This window comes from Beta vulgaris, chromosome 3 (assembly GCF_026745355.1).
Source record: "Beta vulgaris subsp. vulgaris cultivar EL10 chromosome 3, EL10.2, whole genome shotgun sequence".
Lineage (NCBI taxonomy): Eukaryota > Viridiplantae > Streptophyta > Magnoliopsida > Caryophyllales > Amaranthaceae > Beta > Beta vulgaris.
Window position 1 is genome coordinate 48,389,041 of NC_079204.1, and position 20,244 is coordinate 48,409,284.

A 20,244-nucleotide genomic window follows, 5' to 3' on the forward strand; every position below is an offset into this window, starting at 1 on the left:
ATTTTAAATTATTTAATAGGCTCTTCTTAAATCAATGTTTCTTTATTTTTGTAGTTATTTGTTCATCATTATTCAAATATAGTATCAAGATAAACAAATATAAAGCAAAAGAAAGCTTGTGCTCAAATAAAGTGAAAGACTTTGTGTATCAAGTTCAATAGTTGAATATTAATAAGGTAGAAGAGTTTGATTTATATAATAGAGACTACCGAATGATAATCAACATCTAACTTTTAAATTATAATCTTTACAATTATTAATACGAAATTCAAGTTTTTATTTTTTCTTCTGACGATTGTGTCGATCTAGTATTATTATCAATTTAATTTTTTATGAGAGTTTTTCACACATAAGTAAGAAGAGAAGATCATTCTCCTTAATTCAATTTTTAATTGAAATTTCAAAATTTCATTATTAACTTGTTTATGACAAGTAGGAAAAAGAAAAAAGTATTTAATATATATGATAATTTAAATTTATTAAGGGTATATTATACTTTTTATAAGGGGGGACCATCTTCCTCTACCCTTCACTTATATAATAGAGATAATAGATTGGAGGTAGTGCAGGTGAAATATTGTTATTTATGGTTGGACTAATAAAATAAGAGGGTAGAAAGTTGATGTTTGGGAATTGGAGTACTTTTTATCTAAACCAATGTTTAATTAGGCACACCCTTATAGACACTTGCCATCTCTCCTTTTGCATCTTTTTTTTGATAAATAAAATAAAAAATATTTTAAAAAGTTATACTAATTTAAATGTCATCTTTATTGTCATATTATGTCTATTTATAAGAGATATTTTATGTCTAGTTTTATGTAACATCACAATTAACCTACCTTAGCATTAAATTATAAGAAAATAATATATAACATGCGTGTTACGTGGGTCAAATAAAAGTTTTTTTTTGTAACCCTTTAGTATTGATTCTAGACTAGATTAATAATAATTTCAATTAAATGAACATGTATTATAAAAAGCAATATAATTTAACTATCAATCACATATCAGTAGTTGCTTCTTTTATTTTAACCGCAATACCAAATTTTCTTCCTAAATTGATATATTCTAATAATCAATATAAATTGAGTATCATGTTTAGCAAAATAGCATTGCCTGGATCATGTATCAGTAGTTGCTTTTCTTACTTTAACCGCAGTAACAAATTTCTATGCTCAACTGACCAAACTTTACCAAATAAACCTCTATCCTCTTCCAATAAATTATCTTGGTGTAGCCACCTCGTTCAGTAGTATATATTACCTATACTGTGGTGCGTAACTGAACCAAATTAAACTCAATTATTAGGCGCTTTAGCATCATATCGATCTAGGCATATTGTGCAACTGGAAAAGAATTCCTTAATGCTACGCGACAGCATAAGAACACAATCGGCAAGATCAATTGTTGATGATGACAATGCATCATAGGTTGGGAAAACTACGTAGGATGTCATGACTGTGATGAGACATGAATATTAGCCAGTGTGATGGTGACTCCAATAGATTGTACACCTGGTTAATCATAGGCTATAATGAACGGTATCATGACTAGGAACTTGAATGTCTATTCCCGATTGAAATTTATGAAGATATGTTTATTGATTAGATTAAGAAAGTACGAGAAGAAACTCATGGGTTAAGAGGTGATTATTATGCTTCATTTTTATAACCAATGCAAAAGCTTTACATTTTGTCACTCTTAGAAATGTAACCACAGTTCAATCCTTTGTAAAATAATCATCGACAAAACTACTATTTTCGAAAAAATTCATACGTATTTAAAACTATCTACTAATAACAATAATAAATAATCACTTATCAAATCATTCAAATAATGACATACTACTAATAAATACTGATCACTTACTCTAAAAGTACAATAACCAATCCAATAATGTGACCTAATAAGCAATAAGATCGAAAAAAGTGGAATATTAGATTTGCATCACTATTCACCACAAGTCCACAACAACATTATTATTACCAAAAAATAAAAATACAAACCAAAACGGTCCACAACCACCGTCATTGACCATGTTATGGCGAAGGAGCTGACCTTCTTTACCTTTACTATTCTCAACTCTCCCATTTCTCGGGTTTTCCCCTGTGTTACCGCCACTTCTCACTCTCTCTCCTCATAAAACTTCATTTCTCTCTCTCCTCCAAAGATCCAAATCCCACATTCTAACCTTTTTTTTTTTCTTCTTATTTTCTCTCTCCTCCTTCATCAATGGCGGAAAACACCGACGAGCCACCATCATCAACACCTCCATCTTCAACGAAAGATCCAATCACACTCCACACTCGTCGCGAACCTTTCGAATATGGCCTCCTTCCGATTTCTAAGCTCATCTTCACCGATGGTACCGCAACCCTAGGATCTCTCAAAGAGAAGCTTCTTCAACATGCTTCTTCTTCCGATTCGTTCCGAGTCGACTTGTCCGCCATAGCTGATATCCTTCAAATCTCTCAAGAACATTCTAGACTTGTTCTCGATACCCTAGCTTCTGTTCTTCCTTTCGATTCGGATCCTCTTGTTGTTGCGAAACCTGATGATGTGCCTGCGATTGGTGCGAATGTGTTTGATTTGATCCTTTTTTTGTGTATTCAGTCTTATAAGAGGCTGTTACCTCGGACTCATAAGGATTCTGCTGCTGTTGCTGATGTTTGGCCTTCGACGTCGGCGTTTGATGGATATTTGTCTGCTCTCTCTCCTCTTCAGGTAATTTTCAGGTCGCATTTTGTGTTTTTCTTTTTACAGTTTTTGATTTTGAAGGTTTGTGATTGAAAATGAAAGAACAAACATTTTTATGAGATATATGTTGTTAGGTGAGGATGGATGTGATAAGGTAGGATTCGAGAATGTCGAATTTCAGTTATATGGTTAAAATGCTGAAATTGTGATTGGTTAGGTTGGAGGTTCAACTTTTCATGGATTTTATGACAATGGGAGGTAGGGAACGGGAGTTGGTAGAGAAGAGGGTGATGTAGAATTGATGGGATGATGCAAAATTGGCATCTTGGTGAAAGGATTAAGGATTTGATAATTCGGATGTTTTGTTTTGTGATTTCTAACCGAACTTTTGAGTACAATGGGGAAAGTTTTGATAGTATCCTAAGATGAGAGTAGGAATGTAGAATTCGTTTTTGAGAAGAGTAATTCCTTGTGAAACAGGTGATTTTTTGCTGATAATTTTTTTGGGGTGGGGGGTGGGGTGGGTGTGAGGAACGACTATGACCTAGGGTTATGCTTAAAAGGTAGTCTATGCTAAGTAAAGTAGCTAAGGTTAGTTGCATAGGTTCTTGAGGCGGTATACGGTAACCGTCATTGTTTGTTTCTTTGTTGTTGTTATGAGCAAGGGAGTTGTTTGAGATGTCTAGGGCAAGCAAGTTCTTGTTTTGGTTCTAGATTGAGTGTTCTTCTTGATTTTAGGTCACAGGCATTTTTTCTAGAATTGTTTGAGATGATCCTGGAAATGCTTTGAAGAGCCATATATCTCAGAATGCGAACCAACATTTTGAAGTACCTTAAGTCTTTTTGGCCAAGAGTATGCTTTTTTGGGGAATTGGGTGCAGTTTTGGAGGTAAAATTTTCAAGTGGATAACAATTAAGAAATTAAGTTTTTAGTTTTGAGGCATCTTCTAAAGACACCAAACTCAATACATAAAGCTAGCTGTATGGGCTCCGTGTATCTTAAATAGGATTATTTTTAAAGCACTCTTTGCAAAAATTAGTTGTTCTGCCCTATGTTGCTCACACTCGGGTGCCCATGTCCGACACAGGTACGTGTCCAAGTGTCCGACTCAGCTATTTTTTGGAATTTTTTCTATTTTTTAGCCCAAAACAAAGTGTCCAAGTGTCCCACCCATGTCCGAGTGTCGAGGATCCGACACGGGTACTTGAGGTGAAATGAAGAGTTCGAGCAACATGACTTCTGCCTGTATCTTGTAGCAGTTCTTTCCTACCAAATTGCCCAAGGATTTAATTCTCGTGGTTTAACTTTTGGCTCCACAAATTAGTTGCAACCTCCTATTGTAGAAACCAGTGGTTACTAACTCACTACTCTCATTTATGTGCTCATATGTGTGTAGCTCTGTTCTTTTCCTGGTTAGAATACTACCATTGGTGTTGTTTCTAGTTTCTACGAGGCATTCTCTCTTTCCTCTAGAGCCTATCGAAGATAAGAGAATTCAGGTAGGTCCCAAAACAGGCAGTTTGCTTGCAGATAGTTCAAATGCCTGCTGACAGAAAATTCATGTACTAGTATCCTACAGTTTTTCCTCCTCTAGTTTCATTTAGAAGGCCAGACCATGCCCAAATCTGAAGCTTCCTCTTGGAATCGTATAGTTGCCAGAATCAATTATTGTAGTGGTGGAGACCTTCAAGTTTTTCTTTATAAGTATGTAATTTATTGTGTCTTAAACTCTTAATTAAGAACGACTTAGTTGCTTCCCAAATGTCTGCGTTCTTCTGTGTATTCCGAACGGTCTCTTTGGTTTAAATGAAATTCTGTATAAATATGCTAATGTTGCAATTATGTGGAGATGGTTTGAGCACAAATCTAGAAGATTCGAAGGCGGAGCATTTTCTAGCTGTACTTTGTTTGGCTTTGATAGGAATTGGAAGATGTTAGTGACAACTTTATCTATATATGCAATGCCAAAATACGTCGAGGATGCTTTTTACTCTTCGTAGAAAAGAGATCCCTTCCCCCCCGCTTTCAAAAATGATGTCTCTGAGTTAGTTTGGGATTTATATTGTCCTCTTTTGGTAATTTATCTCATCTAAAGAAATGATGCCATACCTGCCAAAGTTTTCACCTATTCGAGGTACTTTGTTTTCATCTCTGATATCTTTTGAAATATGAGCTTTTTTACACGGTGAGAGAGAAGATGAATTATCTTTTTTGCTCCTTCAAAGTGGGCTATTAGCTGTATATGAAACGGGGAGACACCTTGAAAATTAATGCAAGTTATTGACATGGCTAAGTAGGTCAAATATTTTAATGGTTTTGTTAAATTCAAGATCCTAAGTTGGTTTACTTTCGTCATCCTAGGAAAGCGCTTGTTATTTTCTTTTGAGGAAGAAGTGTTTGGGGGTGAGATCATTGGCTTGTATAGAGTTTTAATCTGGCATAATTAAATGCTTTGAAGCTAGGCTGTCATATACAGAAGTCAGTTATTGTTGTGATTCAAATCATGGAGCTGATTGATATGCTCTGTCATGCTAATAGGTTTGTATGTTTGTTCCATGGATGAGAATTTGGCACGAGATTCTATTATTTCTAGCTACTATGGAAGGTTTTATGTCCGCTGAGGTCAAAGATTTCTATAAGTTCATTGTTGTGGAAACTCAATAGTATTCTATTATTGCCCTTAAGGCTGCTGTGGAGAAAGACAGGATTAGGTGGTCCTAGATGTAAGGCGCTTACAACTTTCTCTTCTTGATAAAAGAAATAGAGGGAGGAGAGAAACTTTATTGAGAGTTCGTTGCACCGAGAAGCCGTTGCAAATTACGAGTAAAAGTACTCCGTATTAGATCTCCCCCTCCCCTCCCTTGGCAATCAGGATTGGAACAACGTGCATCAAATGATAATTAGTTCTGATTGTCGTTGTCGCTGTCGCTGTTACTTACTCTAGGTGTGAGAGAAAGGGAAAAATGAGCATCAGATTATGTGTCATCTAAATGTTCCATTATCTGGCCACTCTCTCTCACAACAATCACAATCTACCTATATGAAAATGGAAATGATCCCACATTTAGCAGGTTCAAGAGGTCTAGATCTATGTAATTTAAGTATAGATCTATTACGATATTGGTTTTTAAAGACATCTGTGGGAGACTTTATTATCTTGCTGCTGTGTCTCATAATGATATACTACATTTGCCTCTGATTGTTAAACCTTGCTTACTTCCAAAATTAAATCTATATTGAGTCATAAAGTGAGCATACGTTTCAATATTTATTTTAATTACTTCTATAAGATTGTATTTCTAAAACTATGACTATGATATAATGCTATAAGTTCAATGTTTTGATCTTCAAAGTCATATGTCGTATATTTTTTTCTCAGTGCTGTTTTTCGGAAGGGAACAAAAAGTACTAGAAGTAGGAGTGCATGTAGTGCGTACTGTTACTTTAGTAGACACACCCAGGAAGGAGGAGTCACACTCTGTTTGAAATCTCTTCTGAAAATAGATCACCCCCTACTTGGTCTATCTCAATGGAACTCTGAATGGCACAACTAACTTTGAAGGGGTATGCTGTTGATGATAGATTTTGTCTGGTTTCGCTCTCTCTCTTTTATGAGATCGATCAATTGTTCTCTTATTGTTGTATTAGTAATTGGTTTTCTAGGCGCCGTGGTAAGAGAAAGAGTAGAAAACAATGGAAGAAGTTGGAGATAGAAAGAAAAGGGAGATGAGAAGGGAAGGCATCGCTCAGATATGAGACACACAAGGTGTAGAGTTGATGTTGTATGAAAGGATGGCTGGTATATTATATTGAGATGTGAAGTCAAAATTGGGAGTTGATGTTGTATGAAAGAGCATGATTGGTGCTGGGATGCACAAAGTATTCACCTTCATGGCTCTAGGTGAGGTGATTTTGATAAGGTTCAGTCTAGACGGCATACATAGCTTTGGGCGTGTCATCAAATGTCGTAGATTCTAAAATGCTTACTATCTAAATCTACTAAATATTTTAATCTTTCTGACACAATCTTGGTATAACTAATGCATTGTTTTGGAGAATCAGTGTTTCTTATTCCTTTTATACTAATCTTTCTGAAACTATCTGGTATAACTAATGCATTGTTTTGGAGAAATCAGTGGTCTTTTCTCCTTTCTACTATAATATATGATTTTGGATATATTCTTCTTCTGTGGCTAGTTGTTTTATTTAATATAATCTTATTTTTCGAATTATCATAATGCGTGCTGCATTTTGCCTGCGTGCGTGCTGCACCTATGGTCGCAGGCTCCATAATTTCTATGGTGTCAGTGCTGCTGGCGGAATCTTAAAGAGATGCTTCAGGATACTCTTCAATTTGGTTTCTCACTGGCTTCTCCGAAGTTACTGTCGTATTTCTAATTTTGAACTTATTCCTGCACTCTTTTTAAGATGCACCAGATTTTGTACAAATTACTGTTATATGCTTAAATTTTTTGTTTAATTGGAAATCAAAGATGAGTAATTTTTAGTAAAGATAGGGATTTGTCTTGATTAAAATTCAGCGAATAGTTCTTCAGCTTGCTACTTTTTAGGTTTACTACTCAACACCCCCCCCCCCAGACAAAGTGATATGAATGATGTCCTCATCTGCTTTTGGTGCTATATCATTATGAATTGTCTGACTGCAAGATGATTCTTCCTTTCGCAGCTTGTACGCAGCAATACTCGCAAATTTATGCCGTCACAAGCAGATGAAGAAGCTCATCAATTATCCTACTTACAAAAGCATTTACCAAATATCCTCACCCTTTTGGCAGAGCCAGTGGAAGGGGAAGGTGACGAATCTCTGGTTAGTTGCAATATTATTCTCTATATAGTGTAGAATTGTTAAATCCTGGAAGTGATAATTTTCTCTTTTATCTTGAAAATTTTAGTATTTTAGTCTGATCTTGAGTTTCAATTATCATGATTGAGAATTTTATGTGAGATGTGCAGAGCTTAATCTTTTTCCCTTTTTAAAGTGATGCTGTATGTAAGTATCGTTAAGGTGAACTTTGGATTATGCATGACTTGAAGTCAAACATAAATTATTGCTTCTTTGCCTAAAAAATGCCACTATTTCAGTATTTCTCCAACTGTGAATGTTTTTTTTTCTTTGTCCTTTAGACTTGGTTCTTGTACTTGGAAAAATGTGAAAGCTATACAAAAGGCAATTGAAAAATGAAGAAGAAGAGCTTTTGTCTTGTCTATGACAGGTATTGCCCATGGAGAGATTTGAGCACCTTGGCTTTCTGATTCAGTTTAAGGGATCTGAAGCAGTACCATTGAGCCAAGCGGCACCCTTTTTCGCAAATTCAGACCCTGATATGCCTGCTGCACCTGTACCTGCAGCACAAGTTCATGATTGGCTTCTTCAGAAGATAGCTGATGCCTTGGAACATATTGCTGAGAGGGCCACTGCTAAGGAAAATGGTCCATCAAGTGGTTCTGATCAAGACATTGCTATGGCCGATGCCAATACAAACTCAGCTAAGGCTTCAACAAGCTCTAGAGGACTGACTTTTATTGAAGGGATCTCTAAGTCCTCCTTTGTGAAACAAGCCGCTGAAGTTAAAGGTTCTTCTCTTAAGGTTGGCATGTGATTATGAACTTGTCCCTCTAGAAGCTTTAGAAATAATGAATTGTTTATCAAAAGAAAAGGCCACAAATAAGTAGTATAAATGAGCCAACTTTTCAATCTTTGAGGCTTTCCTCAAGTTGGCACAGGCATGTTACATTATGAGGAACTTTGACACCCTAATGGCTCTGGAATCACTGAACCTTTTACCAAATAACGCTCGTATAGAAAGGTATCAAAGAAAAGGTGACTACTCGTAAGACACACTGAAATAAGTAAAGCATTTCAGCAGGGTTCTCTAAGAATGTAAATATATCCAAAAAAAATTATGAGGATGTCTTAATTTCTATAATATCTATGATAAATGGTTATTATTCACTAACAAGTAGCTTATATAAGCACAAAGGGAGTACTTTGTTTATGCTGTTCTGTCCCATGCCTGGCGATTTGTCCTTGTGAGCAATCAAATTGGATGCTTGTGAGATAATGCAATTATTGCAATATGCAGTCTCTCACACACATGCACACATAAGAGATCTGATATATCATTCACGACCATTCTTGGTCATGTGCTTGTCTACTCTTTGATCAACCTTTGTTGTCAGCTAGGAGTGGAGAACATTAATGATATTGTAATGAGATTGTAAGACAATTTGGTAGAAACAAATCATTACCATTTGTGGTATGAGTCTGGACAAACCTCTCCCCCCCGGGTCTATTTTCAATTCTAGGAAGGAGATCGGGGATGCTTTGGGAGCAAGCACAAAATTTATATATGTATATATATGCTTTTCTTAGTTGCAAGTGCTATACTTAAGTATATGTTGTTAACACCCTTCATGGTGCAGGTGTTAAACTGCCATGACTGTGTTATTTATGTATTAGCACCCTTGAAATATGCCACCATATATGGCTGCTCTGACGCGACCATAGTTCTTGGTGCCGTTGGCAAGGTAATGATTTAATTAAGAAATGGGTCATCTCTCTCTTCTTTCTGTACCTTGACTATACCATGAACTTTTGTATTTGTCTAATTTATTTGAAGATGCGTGAATGTGAGTTCTGAGTTAGACGTGAATCTGACAGCAAAGTTGTTATGACAATCATCATGTCAACAGGCCTTAAGAGTAGAACATTGCGAGCGAGTTCATGTCATCTCTGCAGCTAAACGAGTTTGTATTGCCAACTGTCGCGAGTGCATGTTTTTCTTGGGAGTCAATCAAGGGCCTCTTGTAATCGGTGATAATCATAAATTACAGGTATGCCATTGTTATTTGCTGCTTTTGCATCTTCAGAATCACTCCCCTAGAAAAAATAAATCCTAATATACTTCCTCTGTATTTTTCTAATTGCACTATTTCGTTGACACTATTCATCAACCAACTTTGTTAAGCTACCTCATATCATCATATGAGAAAAAACATATTCAAGTGAGGTGGTGTTAGATTCGTCTTGATGCAAGGATTTCTAATATCAATTTTTCTAACTTTTACTTGTACACAATTAGAAATATTGACATTCAAAGAAGCATCTCAGCAAACATGAAAAATGAAATAGTGCAATTTAGGGTACTTTTTTCAGGGGACCATGAGCCGTCCCCACGCTACATAGCTAGGCTATGCTACTGATACAACCTAGACTAAGTTATACCCTATAGCAAGGGACCAAGTAAAGACTAAGAAACTAGACGCATTTGTTCGGCGTTTTTTGTTTTCATTGTTTATCATATCTTTGTATTTAGTATTTACAGCATTGATCCCATGACGGTGAAATTCTCTGGTCCTTAACTGTTGTTTCATGTTCCCACTTGCTTCTTTTGAACTAACTTTTGGCAGTTGTTGTCCAATTGCTATGCGCTAGGTCTGAAGTTGTTTGTACTGGGTTAACCATGTTTTAGAGCATGGAATTATGCCTTGTCCTTTAGGACTGTTCTAAAAATTTATATAACAAAGTCTCCCCCTAATATGTGTTGTTGATTGTATGAAACTATGCAAATTATGACTATAAAGTTAGTCAAATGAATTTAAAATCAAACTAATTAAATCTGAAAAGTAGCAGGAAAATAATGTAAGCGATGACATTGAAGTTGTCATATAATAAGGCCTTGTTTGGTTGTATATAGGAAGTCATACTTCCTAGGAAGTTATTTTTTCCATGTATTTGAAATTCCTAGGAAGTGTAAAATTGTGTTTGGTTGATAATGGGAAGTAGAACTTCCTTGAGAAGCTCTACTTACCTAGGGGGACCTAGGTAAGTAACTTCCTCCATTTTGGAGGAAGTAGAACTTTCTAGGAAGTACAAATTCCCATGATTTTGCCAACCAAACAACTTCATATACTTCTACTTCCTAGAAAAATTTGCACTTCCCATGATTTGTTTTGTCAACCAAACAAGGCCTAAAATTTATTCGAATTCATCAGAACATTATTATGTAAGTACCCTAATTGTGCTACATGATCATGCACAATTGCACATTAGTGGCACTTGGAATTCATTGATAACGCTCAATGATTTCTGCTCCTAATGATTAATAAAATGAAAAGAATTCACCAATGAAACTTAGTGAACTATCCTGCTAAGAAAATTAAGTGTTGGGTGCCTCATCTTCATCTTGTGATTTTCAAAGATACTTGAAGTCCACTTCACACATGGTGGTGTAACACCTCTTGCACTTGCTTGCTTCTGATTTTGGCAGACGCATTTGTATTGCAGGGTTTAGGGTTTTCCACCTTCCCCGGGGTCATATACATAGCAACGTAACTAAGGTGACCAATCATACTATTTATGTTAATGTATCTCCATTCTAGGTCTTGGAGAACTTTCTTCTGCCAGTCTTTCCCCATACCTTACAAACAAAGCATGGCTGCTTCTGTGTTGGCTCTTCGAGTTGGGGAAGATCCAGATCTCTAAAATGCCCTGGTAGGATGTATGCTTTGATGCACTTGCATGGGCCATATATGTTTTTTTCATAGGTTAATGGGGGTTCTTATGAACATGTTTAAGAACTTTAGCGTCCCAACTTAGTCAAATGATGGTTGAGATAGTCACAAGGATAAAGTGTGTCCAAGGCTCCAAGCAGTAGGTTGGCCAGGCTTTTGAAAATTCGATGAGAGGCCGAGGGTATGGACACATTTGAATGGACGAATCTTTTTATTTCAGTCTTCTGATGTCCATTAATATGCCAGCTTATCTCCCTGATTTAAAGGGTACTAATTGGTTCATGAGAGTTAAGGTTTCTCCCCGTGCCCCTTGTTTTTCACGGCGTCTTTGTTTATTTTGCTTGTGTCTCTAGCTCTTATTCTTTAGTTTTGTTTACTTGTATTATTGAATATTTGAGATTTCAATTTAAAGTACAAAAAGAAACTGAAAAAGACAAAAGTTTTGGGAAAAAGAAATTCTTTAATATGAAAAATTTGAAATTACAAAGGAAGCAAAGGCAAGGGGCAAAGGCAATCAAGGACAATGACTTGCTAGAGCTAGCTAGTCTTCGAAGTCACTTGGACTTTAACATAGTTTTTTGCTATCTGGGTTATTTGTTGCCTTTGTTAATGCTAGGGATGAAGTAATGAACATGCATCCTCTTCCTCATCTTTTTCGTCTTCCCTGTTGCTTGGTGTATCAATGTTGGAGGGGGAGGAGCTGTTGCTGGCACTGGCATATGAGGAGTGTTCCTCAGATGATGTTTCCTTCCTGTTGTGCTTTCTAGTAGCTCTATTAGATTGCATATGAGGTTACTAGACATCATATGAACTTTGATCAGTAAGCAGCAAACCTGACGTACAACAGAGAGAGAGAGAGAGGGAGAGAGTTTGTGCGGCCTTCAATTTTAAGTGTGCTTTGAGATTTTAACCTATTGGAGTACTTCAGTTTGGCCCAGCCTCAGACTGATTGATAAGAGTACCTCAGATGGCTGTGTGATTAATGGGCATGTTTGTATTGTGAAAAAGATTTGCAAACTTAATCATCAATTTGTGTGGCTGGTCTCTGACCTGCAACTGAAATTACCTTTCTTCAAAAGATATTAAGGAATGGTGACAGTTTGGTGGGTTTGGCTCAATGTATTGATTTCTTTGTTGGCATTGACTACAAAATCTTAATACAGGTTCTTGTCACTCCTGATGGACTGACCTTGAGATAAACTTCAATACGAAACTAAAGGGGATTGGAGAGGTTCTTATCACATTGGTGGTTTTGCAGACTGTACAAGACCATATAAGAAGTTCTTAGACAAGGATGGTGATATAAGCTATACATGATTGTCGAAATGTTAGCTTAGTTTGGTTACAATTGCTGATTCTTAGCTTGAAATGTTGCTTAGATAATTAAATTTGAAAGCTGATTTTTCAAGGAAGGTTTTAGTTGGAACTTGGAAGAGTCTATTTCATATTTCCCTTTGATCAGTTTTTATTGTCATATTCTAAATGTTGGTTTAGACCCTCCTAACCTTCAGTGTCCACATCAGACAGTTGGGCAACTCATTGATATCGTTGGTGAAATTATATTTTCTACTTGAGACAAGGATGGGAAATCTCTGCTTAGAATGAGGATGGAAATTTCTTGTTTGCCGATGTTTATCTTGTTTTTATCTATTTATGTGCTTTAAGTCTTAATTACCGTGTATTGTGAAGCTTTGCTTGTTTTTTCTTGCATATTCCTGATGCTTGCTTCTGAAGGATAGTCTTCTTAAAAATCTTTCAGGTGGCACCATACAATACTTTTTACCCACAATTGGAGGAACATATGAGTCTTGTGGGTATTGATCCCACTATTAACCAATGGAATGAACCTTTGACACTCGGTGTGGTTGATCCACATGATTCGTTATCACACCCTGCAGGTGTTTCTGATGTTCAAGCTGAGACAGCTGCATTGCTGGATCCGGATCAGTTTACAAACTTTTTGGTAAGCTTAAAACTCCATATTCCTATTTACCTTTATGTTTATGTTGCTTTATTCTAGCATTAGCTTTTTGTTATCATCTCACGTTCCCTGTGCATTTTCATCTCTTCTTCATTTGTTTTCATCTTTAAAACGTTAGTGGATTTCCCTGCTCTTTTGAAGAAATAATTTTCTAATTATGGAAGAGGCTATGGGTAGGTCTCCTTGGTGGCGATGTTTTCAATAAAATCTAATTTTAATTCTGATGGACTTTATCGTTTTTATGTGGTTATGCAGATTCCTAACTGGTTTGATGGTGAAGTTCCTGGAGCCACTAAAGACAACCCATTTTCTTTGCCTGAGGCTTATATGGCTTCTCAGCATAAAAATGTATGTTACTACTTCCTAGTAAAAGCTCGACTTCTGGATTACTTCTAGTATTTTTGATTTCATGATTGTTAGCTTTTGAAATGTTGCTTAGAAATGACTTTATTTATTCTTGTAGAATACAAATTTGGGGGAGGTTAAGCAAGTACTGCAAGAAACCCCACTTGATGAGAGCAAGAAGCGAGAACTATCATGTGCCCTTCATGTATTATTCAAAGACTGGTTATACGGTAAAGGCTTAATCTCTTGACGTGTCACTGAAACTTGAATTCCTTGTGTGCTTTATAAGTTGCTGAACAAGTTTCTGGAAACTAGAAATCTAGGATATAATTATTTGCATAGTTTGTTTACGAACTTTTTGTTCTTGGATAATATTATTTTGCACTTCTAGGAAGAGTATGTGGGTCATTCTGCTGTCAAAGAGCAAATAACTTTGTCATACCATCCTCTATCCCTCCCCGATACTGAAATGGACCCGACCCGAAATTGACCCGAATGAGAATATACCCGATCCAAAACCGAGATGAGCTACCGTTTTGCCAGGTCTATTCCCCCTCCCAATCAAAAATGGGTGTTTGATATGCTATTTATAACTGGTTTCCTTTTGGTTCTGTTGCAGCTTCTGGCAATATTCGCCAACTCTATTGCTTACATGGGGACTAATGCAGACTTCTTGTATAAAGCTTTGATCGAGATGGTGTTGGAGGATGTTTCTCTGCTTTGATCTTCGACTTGAGTCTCATATTTATCAGCATCCTTTGAGTTAATGTTCACGACTCATAACCAGGCTTACATCGTAGTCTGAAGTGTTTGCACCAGCTAGCATTTGTGCAGGTTGCATCATTTTGCACTAGCTAATCTCATCCTCAATTTTTCGTGTAATGAGAATCCCTGTAATATTTAGTTTCTGTAGTTTCACCCACATTGTGAAATTTGATGCTGGAGTTTCTTCAGTTGTCTGATTGCATATCTTATTCAAATGATGCATTATTTTGTTTTGAAAGGTCTCTCCTCTTATGTTGGTCTAAATTGTCTTACTACTGTAGTCTGTAGCTGCTCTTTCTTTTTAACCAAGATGTTGGGTGATCCACGGAAGAATATTATCTTTGAGAAATGACAAACTTGAAGTCCCCATTGAGTTATTAAAAGAAAATATTCAGAAAAAGTTTTTGCGTAGATTTTATGTTGGATCTCATCATTAAAAGGTGGTTGGATCTCATCATGCAACCTCCCAAGATTTTATGTTGCTCGAGTTCAGCCACATATTTCTTACTGCATCTATTTTTACTGTTGTGATTGTCAAATTTGCGTAGCTCTAATGATACATGTGTATATATATGAAAACAATTCCTACATAAAGTATTGCAAAATTCATTGAAAATACCCGATTCTAGTTGCTACTTTTAATGGCTGGAGTATCGGTGACATCCACGGAGAAGCAGATAATGTTCCAGATCGAATTGTCAAGGTTGACTACTTAGTTAATTCTTAATTTTTCATTAAAACTTATAATTTCCATGCTTCAAAGTTCCATCCTTGTAAATGATATATTAGGTGTTTCGTTGTGGGATTTCCTAAGTCTTCCTTTTTTTCTTTACTATTAACAAAGAACTTCTACGTAGAAGATGAGATTACTAAGGGTGCATTTTCTTTATTTGAATTTATTTGGGCTGAATTTATTAGGTATTGTTGGACCTGAGCGGTTCTAATTTTATCTTAGGTTTAAAGCTGGTTCGAACTTATGGAACCAAAAGTAACTATTTTTTAGGAAGAGAATTGTAATGTAATATCATAATACATGACTACATTTTTACTAAAACGAATCATTGTTTAATTTTCTTCACGTTCTCATATAAGAAGTATTTTGCTTGAGTCTTATTCTCTATAAAAAAAATGCCTAGATGATTATTAGATATCTAATTTTAAATCTTGGAATATGAGTTTACAAGTATTGTGCAAGTATACTAGGTGTGGGACCTAGCATTTTCTCTATTTCACATAAAGATATTTCCTCTATATTTTTCTATTGCATCATATGAAAAATTCATAACTTTGACTATTAATATTTATAGCCATCTATAGGAAATAGAAGGTATTTAGAAGAACAAAATGAAATGGTAAGTTGGTATTTAGTACAAGAGCAAATGGAATTCATATATGAGGAAGGTAATAAGTTCGAATTAGATATATTGTAATTAGTTCAGTTATAATCTAATAAGTTTAGATAAATTCATGAAAATTATGGTGGAGAGTATGCGCCCTTAATCTCTTTTCCTTGTATCTTACAATTCGATCTTCTAACTCATAAAAAGTATAGATATTCCACATATTTTTCTCATTGTTATATTTATATCATTACACTTCCCCTCTTTTTAATTGCATTATTTTGTTTTTGACACTCTTCATCAACCAACTTTGTTAAGCTATCTCACATTATTGTATAAAAAAAAACATAATCAAGTGGGTCTTGTAAAATTCGTCTTAATGCAAAGATTCCAAATATCAAATTTTTGTAATTTTTACTTATACACAATTGGAAATATTAACGTTTAGAGAAGCATCTCGATCGATTCTGGACCGATTCTCATCCACCGGTCCGATTCTGGACCGGTGCACACCCCTAACTATGAGCACGAACCATCATCACACATTTAGGGTGCGTTCTGCTCAACTTAAAAAATTAAGTTTCAGGTCCAATAAGTTCAGATAAGTTGCAATAAGGTCTAATAAGGGGATATGTTCCAATAAGGTCCAATAAGGTCCAATAAGTTCCAATCAAGTGCAATAAGTTCCAATCAGGTGTAATAAGTTCCAATCAGGTGCAATAAGTTCCAATCAGATCTAATAAGGTCCAATAAGTTCCAATCAGGTCTAATAAGGTCCAATAAGGTCCAAATAGTCAATGTTTTAATAAACATTTGTATTATTGTCCATTATTTTGTTATTCATAATTTCATATAACTATTAGCTGATTATGTTATTATTAGTTTTCATAATTAAAGTACCACAATGATTATATAGTATTACTTGTATTAGTGTCTATTATTTTATTATTTATTTGTATTATGTCTATTATTTTATTATTTATTTGTATTATGTCTATTATTTTATTATTCATATTAGGATTTTTTGTCCCAAACTACCTTTAACTTTCAAGTTTTTGCGAGAAACTACCTTATAAAAAAATTGTTGTCCTAAACTACCTTACTTTACAATTTTGTTGTTGACAGCTACCTTATGCCGGTTTCCGACATTGACTTTTGTTTTTTCAGTTCAAAATTGTGGGAAAAACAAAATTACCCTTGTGGGAATTGAGGAGGGTGATTGTTTCAATTTTAGTTTAAGTAGAAGAGGAATTTAATGGTGGATTGGTGGTACAAAGTGTCACATAGATATGAGGGAGAGAGCGCGCGCACACCGGAAAATGAGGAAATTAGGGTGGGGAAAATTAAAAAAAGGGTTTGAAGAGGTCAAGTGATATAATGTGACAATAAAAAAGCGGAAAAAACAAAAGACAACGTCGGAAATCGGCCTAAGGTAGTTGTCAACAACAAAATGGTAAAAGTAAGGTAGTTTGGGACAATAATTTTTTGATAAGGTAGTTTCTCGCAAAAACATAAAAGTTAAAGGTAGTTTGGGACAAAAAACCCTTCATATTACTATTAGTTGATTATGTTATTATTAGCATTTTTTATTAAAGTACCACAATGTATAGTATTATACTTGTATTATTGTCTATTACTCCCTCCGTTTTCTAAAGATCTTCCCTCTTTCCATTTAAGGGTATTTCCAAAAGATCTTCCCTCTTTTGCTTTATTCCTTATTTGGCAACACAAATTTCCCTATTTACCCTCTCATGTCACTATCATATGGTCCACCATTACATTATTAATTCAATTTTACTCCCTTTCTCTCTCCTACTTTAACCCCTTTTTATTTGTTTATTTATCTTAACCCCTTTCTCTCTCCTACTTTACTCACACCATGCCACACACAACTTGATTTTCCTTGGTATCTGTAGGAACAGTAAGTGGGAAGATCTTTAGAAAACGGAGGGAGTATTTGATCATTCATATTGCTATTAAATAATATTATAATCATGGTCAAATAATTAAGGTTAACAATAATAATAATTATTACAATTACAATATTTTGCAATTCGTCTTTAAATAACTAGAGATAACATATTTTCGTTAATTACTAATAACAATGAAAGATATAAATGTTATCAATTGATTGCTTCATTATCATCACTGGAGTATCTTTCTTCATCTTCTACATCATCCTCTTCAATCAATACGTTTTCTTCACCAACATCCAACCATATTTCATCTGCAGTTTTCGCCCGAGTTATCTCCATATTCTTTGTTCTCGTCTTGTCAGTCAAATTTAAATCAGCTCTTGGTTCCATGATAAATTTAAAACAAGACTATTAGATATATTAGTGGTGAAAGTTATGTATAGGCAAATATATAAATAGTAAATTTTTTTGTTAAATTAATTATCATAAGAGATAATTAATAATCATTATTTTTTAAAGGACGAATTATAATAATTATTACTCCATAAAAAAATTTGAGGGGTAGTATTTACGTTAGTGGTAATATTTATGTTATTCATGGTCAATGTTTTTGTCTAATAAGGTCAAATAAGTTTCAATCATGTTCAATAAGGTCTAATAAGTTTCAATCAGGTCCAATAAGGTCTAATAAGTTTCAATCAGGGCCAATAAGGTCTAATAAGTTTCAATAAGGTCAATAAGTTCCAATAAGGTCCAATAAGTTCCAATCAAGTTCAATCAGGTCCAATCAGGTTTAATAAGTTCCAATAAGTTCAGTTCAGATTAGGTCCAATAAGTTTAGGGTCAATAAGTTGAATAGAACGCACCTTTACTTAGCCATCAGAATTGTCCACGTGTTAAAACTACATGAGTCATTGGACTTCACATCATACTCGGACACCACCATGTTCCCACCCGTATGAACACCGTATCCATTATTGGACTCGAGTTTCCGTACACAACATCCACAGACATTTCTTCACCACATGACATTTTCAAGGTCATCAATTCTTGAAAGAAAGCTGATTTTACCACACATTTCTCTATCCATGACGACCATGCATACAATTTTTCCACAAAACCCAATAACTCGATAACGGTCATGTTTGTCAATTAGCAGATAGTTGTTAGCTGATTGTATTAGGTGATAGTTTATCATTGATTGTATTAGATGATTGTATTAGCTGTTTGTGTAAATGCGTTTAGTAAGTAACTCATAACTGATTGCTACTTGACTGTGTAAAATAACCAATAAGGACATGGATATAATTTTTTCTCATACTTTTTGTTGTTTATTAAAGAAAATATGTTGGGTGAATATATATTGGGGAAAAGAGAGAGTAATACTAGTAATAATTTTAACCACATCTATAAAAGTTAATGTTTTTTAAATATTCAAATTTATGAGTTGACAAATTGCAAATATATTAAGGACATGGGCATAATCCATTATTGTACGTTTGTACTTTTTTATTATTTGTAAAAAATATATTTTTGGTGAATATATAATGGGAATAAGACATACAAGAAAAAAAAACTAATATTGAAAGACAAGACTAATACAAGATTAACAAAAAATTACAAGAATAATAAAAATCAGATAAAAGAATAGGCTCATGATAGGTTTAGGGATACCTTAGTAAGGGTAGTAATACTACCTCCGTTTTTTATTATTTGCAACGATTAGACATTTTCCCTCTCTATTTTTAATCGTTGCACATAATAAAAAACGGAGGTAGTATTAAAAATCTTTAGAACATAAATATAATTTTCACTCATTCTCAAACCACTATTATCAAAAAGCTACTAATAGTAATAGCCTAGCCGCTCCTGCTCTCTCTTTTCTCTCTAAAACCGTAGCCTCCTCTATCCCTTGTTCTCCTCTACCCCTTATTCAACAGTTTAGGGGATCCCATGGATGATTTCATCCATGGTAATCCCCTTTTCCCCTTTTATTTTCAGCTTGTAGTTCATTTTCTTATTTTGTTGAATAAATTAGTAACTCTTTATGAGATTTCTTCAAACCTTGTTATGAGGTTTTTAGTCTCTGTTGTGGAGATATCCTTCTCCCCTATGGGAGTTGTGAGTAGGGTTTTTTTATTTTTAGATATGAGAAATTATGGGTGTTGCTAAACGCAACCTCACTTTACTAATGCAGCCTTAAAAAAACCCCAAAAAACCCTTATTATCATATTCTTTCTAAAAACCCTTTCTCTCTCTAAAAATATTCTCTCCTCCTCTCTAACTATTAGATATTAAAAACTTCATTGAAGATCTCTACAAATTTTAATTTCATATTCAATGGACCATAATTTTGACCCAATTGAGTTTCAATCTGATGTAAGTTGTAAAAAAATTTCGTAATTATGATTGAAGTCGTGAACTTTTTTTTCGCAATTACGATTGAAGTTGTGAATTTTTCCCGCAAATTCATAATGCATGATTAGTCTGTTTCGTGTAGACTACACGAAATAGATGATTCCGTTTCGTGCAGACTACACGAAACAGATGATTCCGTTTCGTGCAGACTACACGAAACAAATGATTCCATTTCGTGCAATCTGCACGAAACAATGGAATTTGTTTCGTGCACCTTGCACGAAACCGATTTGCGCCAAAGTC

The 20,244-nt window shown here is 34.8% G+C and overlaps 1 protein-coding gene across 2 annotated transcripts; it reads left to right on the top strand.

Annotated features, from left to right (window-relative positions):
* The first annotated feature begins 1,942 nt into the window (after positions 1–1,942).
* On the top strand, positions 1,943–14,565 carry LOC104889225 (uncharacterized). Of its 2 annotated transcripts, XM_010674398.4 has the most exons (9): positions 1,953–2,727; positions 7,389–7,529; positions 7,936–8,310; positions 9,146–9,250; positions 9,416–9,556; positions 12,996–13,199; positions 13,473–13,565; positions 13,681–13,792; positions 14,182–14,565. In XM_010674398.4, the coding sequence occupies exons 1-9, from the start codon at positions 2,236–2,238 to the stop codon at positions 14,223–14,225; spliced, it is 1,707 nt and encodes a 568-aa protein (XP_010672700.1). In that variant the 5' UTR covers positions 1,953–2,235; the 3' UTR covers positions 14,226–14,565. The 2 variants fall into 2 exon arrangements, with proteins under 2 accessions (XP_057249123.1, XP_010672700.1); XM_057393140.1 differs by lacking the exons at positions 13,473–13,565; positions 13,681–13,792; positions 14,182–14,565 and adding an exon at positions 11,010–11,062 and having other exon boundaries at positions 1,943–2,727; positions 12,996–13,062.
* Positions 14,566–20,244: the final 5,679 nt, after the last annotated feature.